Source organism: Eubalaena glacialis, chromosome 5 (genome assembly GCF_028564815.1).
Source record: "Eubalaena glacialis isolate mEubGla1 chromosome 5, mEubGla1.1.hap2.+ XY, whole genome shotgun sequence".
In the NCBI taxonomy this organism is placed as follows: Eukaryota; Metazoa; Chordata; class Mammalia; order Artiodactyla; family Balaenidae; genus Eubalaena; species Eubalaena glacialis.
Genome location: NC_083720.1, coordinates 128,096,288 through 128,112,653, shown reverse-complemented (window position 1 = coordinate 128,112,653; position 16,366 = coordinate 128,096,288). Strand labels below are relative to the sequence as shown.

Below are 16,366 nucleotides of genomic sequence, written 5' to 3'. Positions count from 1 at the left end.
ATTGAAAGTTGGCACAATTGGAGAACCATTTCCCCTGAAGACTCACTCCTCTTAAATTGAGCAAATGTCAGAACCAGACATTTAAAAGCTAATGTTTGTCTTCTAATTCTCAAAGACTTTATTGTGTGTGTTTCCTGTGGATTTGTATACATGAACTTTCCTAGGGTTGTGTAAACCGTTCATACCAGGCTGCCTCTGACCACTGATCCCTTAAATAGAAGCAGCATTTCAGAAACTATTAGTGGACTTGAAATAGAAGGAATGGTTAGAACAGTGATTTGTAACTCTTTCAGACCCAATGCCCTCTTTTTATAACAAGCATTTTCTATTTATTAGTGTTCTATTTTCATTAATTTTTTAAAAAGAGAAACGTAAAATATAACACAAATAAGGACCTTAATTGATTTAAGCCTCACTTTTTCCTTGTGTAAGAAAATTATACCTATTTACAGGTGGCTAGATGTATCCATCACAGTTCTTTTTTTTTTTTAAGAATATTTGCATCGATACAATTTTGAGCTTTCTAGAAAAAGATATCACTAATTATGACATTAACAATGTTTGGGGGAAGATGAAAGAATTTTTTGGTATTGTTGCCTTTTGATTTTTCTTTGAAAATATCCAATTAAAACGTGTGTAGGGCTTTAAACACGCAAGCACTGCTAAAAGGCTTTCAACATAAGCAGCACTGCCACACTGTGTATCTTCCAGCCCTCAATACCCGCTCCTTAGAGATAATTCTCTTCAACTCTTAGCTGTTTATTCTGGTATATATACCTCAATAGTTTTAAACAATATGTTTGTACCACTGTTTCTTTTTTAAGCTTTACTGAGGTATAATTGATAATAAAATTATAATATATTTAAAGTTATATACACATACATTGAATACACATATGATGAATTGATATACACATACATTGTGAAAGGATTCCCCCATCTAGTTAATTAACGCATCCATCCCCACACACGGTTACCTTTGTGTGTGCATGTGAGAACATCTAAGTTCTACACTCATAGCGAATTTCAATTGTACAACACAGTGTTATCGACTATAGTCACCATATTACACATTAGATTTTCAGAAATTATTCATCTTAAAACCTTATTTGTAAACAAGAAAAATTGTAACTCTGTGTGATAATGGATATTAATTAAACTTATTGTGGTAATCATTTTGCGATATATGCACATACCAAATTATTTTGCTGTACACCTAAAACTAATACAATGTTACCTGGCAATTATATCTCAATAAAAAGATGAATAAGGTTTTGTTAATTTTTAAATATCTTAATTTCCATACAGTAAAATTAGCTTCTGTTTTGATGTACAGTTTTGAGTTGTCATACATGTATAGATTCACATAAGCACCGTCACAATCAGGTCAAACAGCAGTTCCAATACACCAAAAAATTCCTTTATCCTGACCAGACCTTAGCCCTCACCCTAACCCCTGAGAACCACTGATCTATCTGTAACCTGTCGCAACAGTTTTGCTTTTTCCAGAATGTTATATAAATGGGATCATACAGCATGTAATCTACTGAGACTGGCTTCTGTTGAGGGTCAGTTCTCCCTTGCTATTCTACAGGTCTTGTGACAGCTTTTGTTGTAGACTGTCTTTCTGAGGCTCTTTGTTATGATAATTTCAAGACTGTTTGGTAAGATAGAGGCAGAGGGAAGATTTATTCCCTAACCATGATTTTAAGGATTAGGTCTCCCTATAAGCAAAAGTTGGGCAGGATTGCTTAGAGCCCCCTTTTATAAGATTGGGGTTTTCTAAGGTGGCATTCCTCAGCTGTGACAAATATCAGCTGGGTGTTTTGTTTTTTTTTTTAAGCCTGCATTTGCCTTGCATTTTGCCCATGGGTTAGGGGCTAGGGGAACTGATTCCAACATGAAGTTCATGCTGGCTGCTGTGCTGTGAGAAATAAAGTCTTTTGTCTCTGACCCAGGAGTTTCCTGTTTTCTGTCCCCATCTATGAAACTGTGGCAGGATAAATTGTTAGCTTGCAAGCCAAGTAAGACCTCAGACCCTTCACAATTCTTGATGCTTCCTCCGTTTAGCAAAATGCATTTTAATTCATTATGTTGTGTGTATCAGTAGTGTATTCGTTTCCTAGGGCTGCAGTAACAAAGTACCACAAACTGTGTGGCTTAAAACAATAGAAATCTATGGTCTTCCAGTTCTCCAGGCTAGAAGTCTGAAATCAAGGTTCCAGCAGGGCCACGTTCCCTCTGAAACTTGTAGGGGAATCATTCCCTGTTTCTCCCTTGTTTCTGGTAGTTTGCCGACACTCTTTAGTGTTCCTTGGCTTGCAGCTTTGTTACTGCAATCTCTGCCTTGGTCGTCATGTAGCATTCATTCTCTTTGTGTTTCTCTGTCTTTACATGGCTGTCCCCTTATATGGGCACCAATCATATTGGATTAGAGGTCCATCCTACTTCAGTTTTACCTCATCTTAATTAATTACATCTGCAACAATTCTATTTCCAAATAGGGCCACATTCTTAGATATTGAGGGCGGAACTTCAATATATCTTTTTTGGGGGACACAATTCAACCTATGACAAATAGTTTGTTTCCTTTTATTGCTAAGTAGTATTCCATTGAATTGGATGTATCACAGTTTGTTTATCCATTATCCATTGAAGGACATTTGTGTTGTTTCTGTTTGGGGTAGTTATGCATGAACATAACATTTGTGTACAGATTTTTGTGTGAACATAAATGTTCATTTCTCTAAGGTAAACACCTAGGAATGGGATTGTTGGGTCATATGGTAACTTTATCTGAAACTGTTTAACTTTATGAAAAACTGTTTTCCGGAGTGGCTGTATCATTCTGGATTTCTACCAGAAATGTATGAGCGTTCCAATTGCTCTACATCCTCACAAGCACTTGATACTGTCATTTAAAAAATTTTGCTCTGTGTGTCTGTTTTGCCATTTGCATAGATGTATAGTGCTTTCTCGTTGTAATTTTATATTTCCCTGGTGACTCATGATAGTGAGCATTTTTTCATGTGTTTATTTGCCACCAGTATACCTTGTCTGGTGTGTTAGTTCAAATCTTTTGCTCATTTTTTAATTGGTTTGTTTGTTTGTTTGTTGCTTTACTTGGAGAAATTTGTATATATTCTATATATGTCACTCGATAGAGATGTGATTTGAACACATTTTCTCCCAGACCGTTTTCTTAAAGATGCCATTTACAAAGCAAAAACATTTTAACTATGATGAAGTTCAGTTTATCAATTTTTTTCTTATTTAGCTTATGCTTTTGATGTCATACATGTGAAATCTTTGCCTAACCCAAGGTCACAGAAATATTCTCCTGTGCTTTCATCTAAAGATTTTATACCTTGTGCTTTAAAATTCGAGCCTATGACCCATTTTGAGTTAAATTTTGTGTAAGGTGTGAGGTTGAATTCACTGTTTTTTGTTGTTGTTGTTGTGTTTGTTTGTTTTTGGTCAACAAATCTCCAGTCATTCCAGTATCACTTTCTGAAAAAGTCATCCTTTCTCCATTGAACTGTCTTTGCACATTTCTCAATTGACCATTTGTGTGTGTCTATTTCTGGACTATTCTGTTCAAAAGCTTGTAAGTTTGTAATCTTGGATGCAAACTATTATATATAGAATGGGTAAACAACAAGGCCCTACTGTATAGCACAGGAAACTATATTCAATATCCTGTGATAAACCATAATGGAAAAGAATATGAAAAAGAATGTATATACATGTATAACTGAATCACTTTGTTGTACAGCAGAAATTAACACAACATTGTAAATCATCTATACTTCAGAAAATAAATTAAAAAATAAATAAAACCATTGAAAAAAGTAACTTGAGACAAAAAGTATATTATTTTAACCCAAATATTTGTTGCTAACTCTTCAAAATTCAGTTAGTAACCCTTCCCTTCCCACTTCTACCAGTCTTAAACTATTGTGTCAAACTTTGTCCAATCCTTACCAGACTCCTCCATGGAAAGATCCACCTTAGCCCAAAACCCCTCCTACATATTATGCTTTTGTTTTGCTTTTTCTAGATTTACTATGACCCTGCCGAAGTAGTGTTTACATGACCACAGTAAGAAATAAATTAAGAAGTAATTGAAGCTTTGCTTTATTTAATTTTATTTTAGTGGTGTAATGAAGTGACCCCAGGAGCTGTGATAGTCTTTTGCAACCATGAAGAGAGAAACCAACAGTAGAAGTGTGTGAGAAGAAGCATGGACAGAGCCTAGGTCCTTGACAATGATGTTGAGCCACCAAACTAATCCTGGGACCACACAGTCTCGTCCGTGTCAGTAACTGCAAATGCCCTTATGGTTTGAGCACAGTTAATCAGGTATTTGGTTTCTTGCAGCTGAAAGATCTCCTGATACAAATAACTGATTTGGGTCCCCTTTCGCCTATCATCCTCCTTTTGTGAGCCACCACTCTTATGCTTTAACCATAGTGGTTGACATATCACTGTTTTTCTGGTGGAGCTTCTCCTTTGCTCTTACTTTTTCTACCAGGCTGAGTGCCTTCCAATCCCCTCCCCAACATCTCTCCCCTACCAACCCTGCCTCGTAGTAAGGTGCCAACCAAATGCCATTTCTTCTAGGAGGACTTTCTGACTACACATACCTCCCCAACTCCCATCACACTCACACACACACGCACACACACACAGGGTCTTCATCTACAGGATATTTATTGTAAGGACCCCTGCGACTCAGTACACAACTGAACATCACACCCAAAAACACAAGTTTATTGAGTGCTTATTTTGTGCCAGGCACCACGACAAGTACTTTATTTGCATTATGCTTTTTAATCCCCAGGATAAGTTTATGAATTAATTACTCTTATTGCCTTCATTTCACCAAAGGGAAAATGAGGTTTAAAAGTGAGAAGCTTAGGAAGCTTCTCAAGGTCACACAGATAACCGGTAAGTAGCAGAGCTATAAAAATTCCAGCTCAGGTCTAAGTCCACACTGGAATGCATATAGAGTACACTGCACGAAAGTGAGCATGTGTGGCACAAAATACTGATTTATTTTCATGGCTACAGCATCTTGTGAAAGGAGAGATTGTCTTGAATTTCACTGTGTGCTCCTCTCTGCTAACCCATGCCCAGCACAAAGAGCTACACAATAAACGGGCTAGTTGATCATATAGGAGTCCTTTTCTCTGAGAGCCAGAGCTCCTGCCTGCTTGTCCCAAGTGCCATCCCAGGCTCCAGTCGTGGCCTTCCCCTTTCTATAAAAACACCTATCTATATTAGCCTTTGGTCAGCCCTGTCAGAACTGGGATAAGTTAATTCTCTCTAAGATTTAGCAACTGACAGTGGTTTGTGGTTTCCTTCTCTACTGTGTGTCTTTTAATAAAGGACTTTTGGAGAAAGTGTTGTTGAAGCCAAAGGAATGTCTCTCTCATGGTAAAACTTCAGGTACATTATGAGATTCTTGAAGATTAAACTGCGTTGACTATACATCCAAGAAGTATTTTTTGAACAAATCATAGCAAGTTGGTGGTGATCGTGGGTGAGGTTGTTATAGTGGGAGGGGTAATGTGGAGGAAGCAATTATTTCAGTATGAAAGCATTTCCTTCTCTTTGAGACACAGAAGGCTTTTTCATTGATTCTTCACAGAGGATTGTACAGATTTACCACCCTAGTCCCCTTTTTCTGGTGAAGTCTTATAAACTCAAAAAGGCTACCACCTCCTCCTCATAACCTGTCTGGTAGTAGTTGTTGAGGTTTACATAAATACTTAAATGGTTCCCGTATTTTCATCTAAATTCATATTCATTAAGCAACTATAAGCAAAAAAAAAAAATTCATTATGCATAATTCGGTGTAGCAGCAACAGTGAGTAGTAAAATATTTGTCCATGCCAGACAATCTGTTGAATTGGAAAGATAGGACTGAGTTTTAAATTTGTTATAGAAATAAACTAAGACATGGTTTCTCAAACTTGTCTGATCATAAGAATTTTGGTGGATGCTTATTAAGATGTAGGTTTCATTCCAGACCTTCAGGCCCCAGGAGAGACTTATGGGAAAGAGTGGGAAAACTGAACTGGGGTAAGTGTTTCTGCTGTCCTTCAATAAGGGTTTGCCACTTGGACTCTGGGGTAACCCTTATCAGGAGACCACGCTGAAAAACATTTTTGTTCTTTTTCCTTTCCTGCCCTTCTTCCAAGAAATGTTATGCCAGGTACTGTACACACTGAGAAAACAAAGATAAGCAACAATTCCTACTGAAGTACCAGACAAAGACAATAAACAATGATACCGTGTATTAAATGCTAAAATAGAGGCAGTACAGGACACTATGCACTTAGGGAGGAGGGAACGCCTGGTCCAAGTATTTAAGGCAAATTTGACATCTGCAAAGGAGAGGTCATTCCACATGGAAGATGCATGAATAAAGACCCAGAGGCTTAAGGAAACCTGGTGTTTTCTGAGCATTGTTAAATGCCTGGCATGGTTGAAGCTCAAGGTCAGGTTGAGGAAAGTGGGGGTAAATTGGCAAGAGTCAGATTGTGAATGGTCTCACGTGCCACTTTGAAGATGTCGGACTCGGTCCTGTAGACCAGCGGTCCCCAACCTTTTTGGCTTCAGGGACCAGTGTCGTGGAAGACAATTTTTCCATGGACTGGGGTGGGGGGATGGCTTTGGGATGATTCAAGCACATTACATTTATTGTGCACTTTCTTTCTATTATTATTACATTGTAATATATAGTGAAATAATTATACAACTCATCATAAGGCTGACAGGAGGCAGAGATCAGGTGGTAATGTGAGCGATGGGGAGCGGCTGTAAATACAGATGAAGCTTTGCTCACTTGCCAGCTGCTCACCTCCTGCCGTGCAGCCTGGTTCCTAACAGGCCATAGACCGGTACCGGCCCGTGGTCCGGCAGGTTAGGGACCCCTGCTGTAGACAATGTGGAGCTATTGGGAAGAAACCTGCATGTCCCCAGCACTTAATGTAAAATGATTTCAAAATATAACTTGATAAGAACCCCTTAAGACTGGAGTTTAAGTCAACTTTGTTCTGAGCTAATATAATAGTTTCCAGCTTTGCTAATCTAGTGGAGACTCTTCTCAACTAACATCTGATATAGAACACAATGTACAAAATAGATAAAAAGGCTGTTCTGGTTGATGCAGGAACCTCAGCCCCATGACAATAGTCCTGTAAAACATGGGGTTCTAGGGAACAGTTTGCAAATCAAAGTTCTGTGCTCCCAAGAGGCTGAATAATTAAACGGATATTCAGACTCTTCCTATTGAAGGGTAGTAACTTCAATGTTATCTTTGAAGAGAGCTCCTTCTACTATGTCTAGTATAGCTCCTCCCATGAAGCGTCGTTCAGAACATACGTGCGGCACTGAGTCGACTCTGCCTAGGTTTTAATCCTTCCAGTGAAGGGGAGGCATCCACACTCTCCTGCAGTTTCCTCTCTGGTTCAACAGCTTCACTAGCAACTTCTATGTTATGATAAGTAGGCATCGTTCTGATTTAAGCAAGATCTTTTGGAATAATCAAGTCAACATTATAGTTATTATGTCTCCTGTTCACCTTTTAGGTTTCTTTAATCTTTCCTAAAATAGACCCTCTCCCCTGCTGGTTCCCCATTTTCCCATGATTCAAATTTGCCAATGTTGCCTCTTGAAAACGTGATCACCAGGAATAGGTACAACATTTGTTTGGCTACTTCTTGCCTCCCATTACTATGTATGCATTTATAAAAAAATAAATTTATCATGAAAGGACCTTATCAGGGACTTTTCTGGTTAGTATTACCTTAAAATATATACAAAAGGAATATCCATGAAACAGAGTAAAAATGGTATTACAAAGCAACTCAGTGTTAGGCCAGACACTGCCTTACTATTTGATGGAATGCTGACACTTAACATCATAACGAAAATTGATAGGCTGTCAAGATTGCCAGGCATTTTTGTGTGTGTGTGTGTGTCTGTGTGTGTGTGTGTAAAATAAGAGCTTAGAACAGTGAGAGGAACATAGCAGAGGCTCAGTATTTGTGGAGTGAATAAAGTGGAAGGCCATCTACCACGGGAAAAGGACATATCTTTAGTCTGGGGATCTCAGATTCGTCCAACTCAAGGGGCTTCCAGTTTTGAAGAAATGTAGGCAGGCAGCGTAAGCTGCAAGGTCCCTGCTTCTCAACGGAATGTGACAAGAGGGACCCAGTGAGTGGGAGATATGAAGTAGTCAAGGGCAAGTGTGAGACAGTTAAGTCATCGCCATGGTCCCTTCTTGTGGTGCTGGCTTCAAGTCGGGGCCCTGGTTTCTAGGCAGAAAGATGGATGTGTCCTCAAGTTTATTATTTCACATGGATGTGGTGGGGTGGGAAGGAGAGAAATGTTTAAGGACAAGATCATTCTGGGGGATTCAGCATCGCCATGACACTCTCTGGGCCGATACCACAAGACACTTCCCCTTTGACACGCTGTCCTAGGGAATGCCACTGTCGATGACAAAAAGATATTCCTCCCCTCGCCACTTTGTTCCTCATACAAGTTTAGTGTCTGAAGATTTTTCTTTCTTTTCTTCAAAAAATATTTTAAAAGAATATAAGTAGAAGATATTTTAGATAAGAAAAACTGCTGACCTAGGGTCAGTAGTCAAATCTAGCTCTTAATCCTTGAAAAGCTAGATAAAAAGTCAGCACTGAGTTTGAAGCCCATGAGATGTAAGTCACCTTGGGGGTGGATGAAGAAGGGCAGAGGACAGGAGACTCTGTGTGTGTGTGTGTGTGTGTGTGTGTGTGTGTGTGTGTGTTAGCCAAAGAGTCACTGGAATAAGCAACTGAAGAATCCAATAGTTTCTCCAAAAGTGAAAGAGATAGATTTAATAACTGATGATCTGGCAGTGTTATCGCTTTTGGAGAAATAACTTCAGTTGTGCATTGATTTCCCTGATAGACTGAATTATAATGCAAAAATATACACTATTACTTTCCTAACTACTTAGCAGAAAGACCAAGCAATACTCACGTCAACTGCTTATTTTAATGTCAAATGTTTATTTCTATGCCATAGTTGCCTCAGCACAATTTGTAAAAGAAAGGAATCCAAAAAAAGGATTTTTTTTTGGTCAGGATATTTTCTCTGCAGTTATAAGAAAGAAAATAAACACCTTGGTACCAGAATTACCATTTCTTTCATATCATTCTAATAAATATTGCATCTAAATATTTTCCTTGGGTGTCATTTTTTTTTAGGACGGAAAAATATCCATGGTGGGGGGGGGAATGTTTGAATTCATCAAAATAAATTTGGGATAGTTTTTGTCAGAGAATATATCTAGAAAATCTTTGTTTTGGTACACTAGATCACTAATTGCCATATTCTTATTATTTAATATAACAGCATACTTTATTACATAAAAACAAAGTGCACTGAAAATGAACAATGTTAGAAACAAACTAAAATTTGGTGTATCTTAAATCTTCAGGTGATCAGATATTAGCTAAAGCGACGGGATACAAATTTCATAGCGATACAAACGCAACTCTCTTGGGATGAAAATGCATTTAGTTGCTTAGTTCCTTTCGATTGAGCAGACAGGGCAGCCAGTACAACTGAAACAACGGATAACATGTTTTTTGTTTGTTCTTTTCAATAAAAAGGAATGCTCTGGTTTCTGAACGGGCTCCCACCTTTGAGGGAGCCAGAAGATGGCATTTGCTCCTTCAATATATTTCTCGTGTGACTTGAGACACAAATCTACCAAGATTCTTACAGAGGAAGTAGGCACCACACCTGAGAGCCCAAGGCCCTCCGAGCAGCCATTTCAAGTCAATCTGTGATGCATTGGGGTGGACCCAGCACCTAGAAGACAGCATGGTAATTGTGCATGTAAATCCCTTCAGCAGACTCAGGGAAAGGAGGAGAGTTCTTTAAGTTCATGCACATTTTATTGAGTAGTAATATAAAATGCTTTTTTCTTTTTCATTGTTACAAGTGCATGCTTTGATTGCCAACATTTCAGAAGTCAAATTACAAAGGCAAGGCTTTAGGCTGTAGTGAATTACTTGGGCACTTATACAATTGTTAAAAAATATGAATGGACTTTTGCTGTTGTTGTTGTTTTCAGAATGAACCAGTTGTAACCCGTAACTGATATACAAAGGGAAAAAGTGAAAAAAGTACATATTTTGTGGCACATGACAGAACCTAACAGAATAACTCAACTGTCATGACATTACCAGTTACCATGCATTTAGAGTTTCACATGTAACTATAAACTTATTTAAATTTCACAAGGTTTGCTAAACATGCTAACCATCTATATGTGCACTGACAAGCTTATGTTAAAAACTTTTAAGAATACTCTCCCCTTTAGATTTTTTCAAAGCTTTTTTTTTGATTACAAAATTTCAAAGGCATGAAGCATTTTAGAGAATATAAAGTACGCCAGTATACATACATTTCCAGTATATGTCAGACCACTAAGCACATTATACAGTCCCATACAGGCCGATACAGCCATTTTTCTCCTTAAAAAACATGCATAGGCAGATTTTTTTTTTTTACAGAATATAGATGCTTTATCACTGTACTTAATATGGTGTCTTGTTGACTACACTTAAAAATGCACCACTCATAAATATTTAATTCAGCAAGCCACAACCAAGACTTGATTTATCAACAAAACCCCCTAAATATAAACAGCAAAAAAAAAAAAAAAAAAAAAGAGATAGATGTAATTATTCCAGTTTTTTAAAACTTAAAGAAAAGAAAAGGTATTCATTGCCAAAGTAATAAGATAAGTGTTATATGGAAACAAGGGCATTCAAGCACACTAAAGAAACCTGAGGTAAGCATAATCTGTACAAAATTAAACTGTCCTTTTTGGCATGTTAACAAATTTGCAACATTCTTTTTTTTTTTCTTTTTCTGCTTTTTTTTTTTTTTTAAGACTGCCTAATTCATTGTATAGCCATTGTCTGACAAGAGTAGCAAAACATTATCAATAAATAGTCCTTATTTAGTTTGTACATCATTTTGTTAAAAATGTTTGATGTCATCCATTTTTAGTGCTGCAACTGTAAACGTACAATAGAGTAAGAAATTAGACAAAGTTTTCATGTCCAGTAACATAATAAAAGACCTCTCATTAACCTATCTAGAAGTCCCCGATGCAGTAGGAAAACATGTTCATTCCCCTAACATTGCAGTATATACTAGCATTAGCTTTCTTTTTAAATTGTTTTTCCTATAAGCATTTTTAAAAGGCATACCCAAAAGAGGTGTTTAATCACAACCCTCACCAAAATATAGTTTATTATCTCTCTCCCTCTTTTCTAATGATAGTGTAAACTGAATCCAACTCCTGGCCCCAGAGCAAATAAGCTACCATCAGAGGCAAGAACATCCAACTGCTGATATGCAGCAATCCCCATCATGCCCTGCAGCTCCAAAAAAAAAAAAAAAAAAAAGTGAACTGGAAGTGGTCACTGTATATTGCTGCTATTACTGCCATTGCTGTCCGTGCCGTTAGTCTCTGAGGCGAGAGTCTTGTTGATGGAGTTAAGGTTGGTGTCAGAGGGCATGGCATCTCTGCGAGGTGGCATCCTCTCGTTAATTCGATCTAAGCCCTTGGCCTCCTCGAAGCTAGTGATCTTATGTTGTGGTGAAAATCCTTTGATAGCTAAACAGAAAATCATTAAAAAAAAGAAAAACTGGGTTAGTCAGAGGAACACAAAGGGCACAGCTGTTGTAGCAGGTGATGTTAGAGATTTCGCAGTGAGAGAGGGAATCCTTTAGTAGAGAACAAAGTGACGGGACCTGAACACGGCACAACAGACTCCTTACCATCCCCGAAGATAACCGAGACGTCTGGTAACAGCCAATGTCTCTTGCCAACCAAAATCTCCTCTTCAAGTTAGTAAGATGTAAACGTTTCTCTCGTCTTCATGGAAGTTTAGATCCATGAAGCGGTATGTAAAGAGAAAGGCTGCTACCAGGGATAGGTCTCTAGGCCCAGTGTAAACTGGCCACATCTTTGGCACAATTACTGTATCAAATGCCCTAACCTAGAAAGAATGGAAATGGCCCTAATTTTACTATTCCATTGTGCTAGTAATGGCAAATTCAGGAGAATCAATGAAGCAGCTAGACCTAAAAATCTAGTGAAGAGCTTAGAGCAGAAGCTAAAAGGAGCTATAAAAGGCATGAACTTGGGGCGTTTCCATGCCATCTCAGGATCCCAGAGAGACTTCCTTGGCAAACAACTCAACAGTGGCATGAAAAAAAATGAAATTATAAACTCCTGCTTCTCCACTCAACTTTGGAAACATGTGGAGTGGGAACAAGGTAAAAGAAACTCATAAAAATCAAGATCAGATCACTAAGTAGAAAAACTCTGTCTGCCCTTCAGCAGCGAACAGGTCAAACTGATGTTCATCTGGTCCGTTACTGCCTAAATCAAAGAAAAACTCTTTCTTAGTAGATCAGCATAGACGTAAGTGCTGGTTCAAGAATAGCAAGGGGAAAATGCTTTTTTCAACTTTTAGCAAAATGAATGGGAATGGTTTTGGCCTTATTCCGTGAAACCATGGAATTCACAAAGGGGGAGCATTGATACTTGGTTTTTTTCAGTAACCCTAGTGTGCTCCAGATATAGAGAAGGCATTTGTGCAAGAAACTTAATGATTTCTTCAGTAGGTGCACCAACCAGCGAGCTGAAAATAAAGTACATAGACGGGGAACCAATGACATCAGTTTGCTTTACTCCCTGTGAAAATGCAAGCCAGACACTGAAGGGCCAATCACCAATGCTGAACTGGGTCGCATCTCCATGGCTGAAGAAGGACAATTTCATTGCACCTTTATCCTTCCTACCCTATTTGGGAAAAAGAGGAAAGCAGTTTCAAGCTGAAACTTTGCTAGCCACTCCCACACAAATGTACAGTGCCTTTCATTAGTATGGATGAGATTCTTAAAAGATAGACCCAGTTGCTTCCAAACTCATTAAACGATGAGAAACAGTTTGTTCCCCCTCTGCATTTTAAAGGTTAGCGTCATGGTGATTAGTCAACTATGAGAGGAAGAAGATAGGGAGATGGGAAAAGACCAAGGCCCAAAGCAAAGCTTCTTAATTCTTCTCTCATTCAGTCATAAATCGCAAAATAATAGAGCTGTCTGATGAGCACCCACCCTGAAAGTGAACTCAATGATTTTGAGGGACAAAAGTAGTACTCTATTGTTTTGCTAAACTACTGTGAATAGCATTCCATCATAGTTAATAAATATAAAAAGTTGGTCATCATAATTGATGAAGCGATTTTACGAATTGAAATGGTAAAAGTGGAATCTCTCTTTTAGGTTGTTTAAGGTTTTAAAATAAAGCCAATAGGGTGAGAGCGTAGAAATTCAAAATCTAGCGAGAGCAATGGCTATGTCCGGAATGGGGCTCCATTTCTAATCATTTCTGTCTACCCTGGTCTGGAAGAATGTGTGCTCTGCTGTAGTTGCTGGTCAGACGATGGGTATTAGCAATTTACATTGGTAGTATACTTAACACAACACAAGAGTCACAGAAACCACAGAAAACAGCCAAACTATCAACAAGAATGCACACTGCAGATTAGAATTTGCCAAGAGGAATAGAGAATTCCCACATAAATAGCAGTTTATTCACTGCTATTTAGGAAGCAGTTGTATTTTCTCTTACAGCGCTATCAATTCCCCTACTGTATCCAAATCACGTACAAATTAAAGAGTCTAAAGTGGCACATTTTACATCATATCAAAGCACCATATCACACAATTTTGGGAACAATAAAACATTATCTTGCAAGAACAAAATACAACTGAAAAATTTTGTTTTAAAGGGGAACTTCAAATTATTCTTTTTAAAATTTCCAGAGGGCGTGGTAAGTATCAGATTAAAAACTATTTGGATAGGCAGTTCTCTCATAACTCTACGTTTCAAAAGCACTTGATTCAAAAGGAATTGCGAGAGGGTCCACTCTATTGTCCTCGAGCAGTGCTGGGACACAGTCGGTGATGAATGTGTCTCGTTTCTCCTGAAGCACCCGGCACAGGGCCTGGTGCAAAGCAGGCACTCGGTGGACATTAACGAGTTGAGTGATGACTCAATATTCACTATGCTTGTTACCGGCCACTTCTACAGCCACTAGATATTTTTGAACTCTTTAGAATATTTTGCTGGTGCTAACCGTCCTACAAATACCAGTACGTTAAAATTTCATAAGACTAGCAGAACTGTTTATCTCGTACACAGCTGTCTCTTGTTGGAATATTTTTTGGAGACAAAAATTAATGTTGAACTACAACAAAGCACTATTCAAATGAATTTTTTTTCTAGAAATTTCTGAAGACTAGATTTAATACAACGATTTTTATTCTCTCCTTTTCAGGGCCGACTGAAAGTGATTTGAGGGAGGGACATGGTTCAGCTCAAAGAATATTGTTTTATCCATTATTTGTCAAAACGGCTGCCATAAACCCCACCCCACATCATTCAAGATCTATAATCCTTTTGTTTTCTGTGATTATACTAGGATCATTGTATACAAAGTCAAACATAGCTTTAAGGGAAAAAAAAACAAACAAACAAACCAGAAAAGGACAATTTCCCCTTTAAAGCAAGAACATTTTGGTTAATACTGAGCCACAACTGTTAGCCCAACACCCACACACTCTGTACAAGCTACAGCAAAAAAAAAAAAGAAAAGAAAAAGAAAAAGAAAAGAAAAAGAAAAAAAAGAAAGAAAGAAAGAAATGAATACACCCAGCAGAGCCCTTGTCTGTTGCAGGTACAACAGAAAGGGGACTGGCCAATTTACCTTCATCAGCCTCAATAGCCTCAACAGTAGCTGAAGAGAAGAAAGGGGGTGCAAAATGAATGAGAAAAATGAGCAGAGGATTTTTAACTCTAAGAACAAATCAGTGACGATCAAGGGAGCTAAGAGGATTAATGTTCCTGTAAGTGATGGATCCTGGCACAGACAAAATAGAAATACTTAAAAGAAAGAAAAAACACCACGAAAATGATGGGGGTTTTTTTCTTGTTGTTTTTTTTAATGAGCTGGCTACATGTATCTGAGTGACATGATTTGGATTTTGTTCACTAAATAAAGGACAAAATGATTAACCCTTTAAGAAAACACTCAGGAAAGGTTTCTTTGACTTAGACTGAATCTACAAGGGACTAGGTCAATCGAAAATGTGCATCTGACTCACATGAAGTACGATAAACCCACTGCTACGATTGGTAATGTATAGTTTTAAAATGCCCCCCAAAATGGCAGAGCTTGAAGTGTTGTCATAATGTCAGTGGAATAATTCACACTATTTAATATTAAATGGCACGATTTCCTAGTGGAATAGGAAAAGCACGGGGGATGCAAATTTAGAGTTGCATCTGAGTTGGTAACACATGTGACTCTTTAAAGACAAACATCGAGCGTGTTTCGAGAGTAAGGGAGAAAGGGAAGAGGAAGAGGATGGGGATGGGATAGCCTGGACTTCTTTTGCCAGGTAACCCAGTTTAAAATCAGTTTTCCTCATTGGAATAGCATTTTTGGAAACAAAATTCTTGAAATGTTATAATCACGTGATAATATGCCAGTAGCAGCAATAATTCCATCAGCCTTTTAAAGAAAGGACCGTCTAAATACTGAAACCTCAGCATATTTCAGAGGCAAAGTTTTAAAAGCCCATTGCTTTATCAGCAATTTTTATAATAAGCTTAGGGTCTATATTCTCGCTTTAAAGGTGTATGAGTCTTTCTATGTTATCAAGGTTAGGAGATGTTTCCCTAATTCAGTGCTAAAATGCAAAACTTCTCTGTAATTCTAAAATGTTTAATATTAAAATCCTACCCCTTGACTTTAATTTGCATATTTCTTATAATTTAAGGTTTTAAAACTAGAGCAACTGCCAAATGTACACTATAATTTACTTACAGTGCATTTTAAATTCCTTATGATAAAAATGGAGAATGGTTACCACCATGGAGAGAAGCCAAATAGTAACACTTAAGTAGTTTCCCCTTTTAGACAAATTAAAGGGCATCAGACAATGAATTCTGAAACTGTATTAATGTACATGATTTAAAATATACACTGACTTCTCAAATTCTCAGGACTAATAAGATGTCGGCTGTGTGTATGTGTTTGTGTGTGTGTGAGTTCAACACCAAATGACAAAGAGATGGATTTAAAATAAAACAACAGAACAGGAAACTGAATAACCCAGGTTAAAATACAGGTGAAAATCTGGAAACAAAACAATTCTAAGAACTTAAGTTTAAAAGTAAAGCAAAAAATCTGGAACCACACCAGGACCAACATAT

General features: G+C 37.8%; 1 protein-coding gene across 1 annotated transcript in view; it reads right to left on the bottom strand.

The window, feature by feature from the left end:
- Nucleotides 1–10,956: 10,956 nt before the first annotated feature.
- The window catches only part of PPP3CA (protein phosphatase 3 catalytic subunit alpha), a 302,583-nt gene continuing 297,173 nt past the window's right edge, over nucleotides 10,957–16,366 (bottom strand). Inside the window, exon 13 of the mRNA XM_061192594.1 lies at nucleotides 10,957–11,692. Within this exon, the coding sequence (XP_061048577.1) occupies nucleotides 11,496–11,692 (197 nt within the window). The 3' untranslated portion in view covers nucleotides 10,957–11,495. The remainder of the gene's footprint in view (nucleotides 11,693–16,366) is intronic.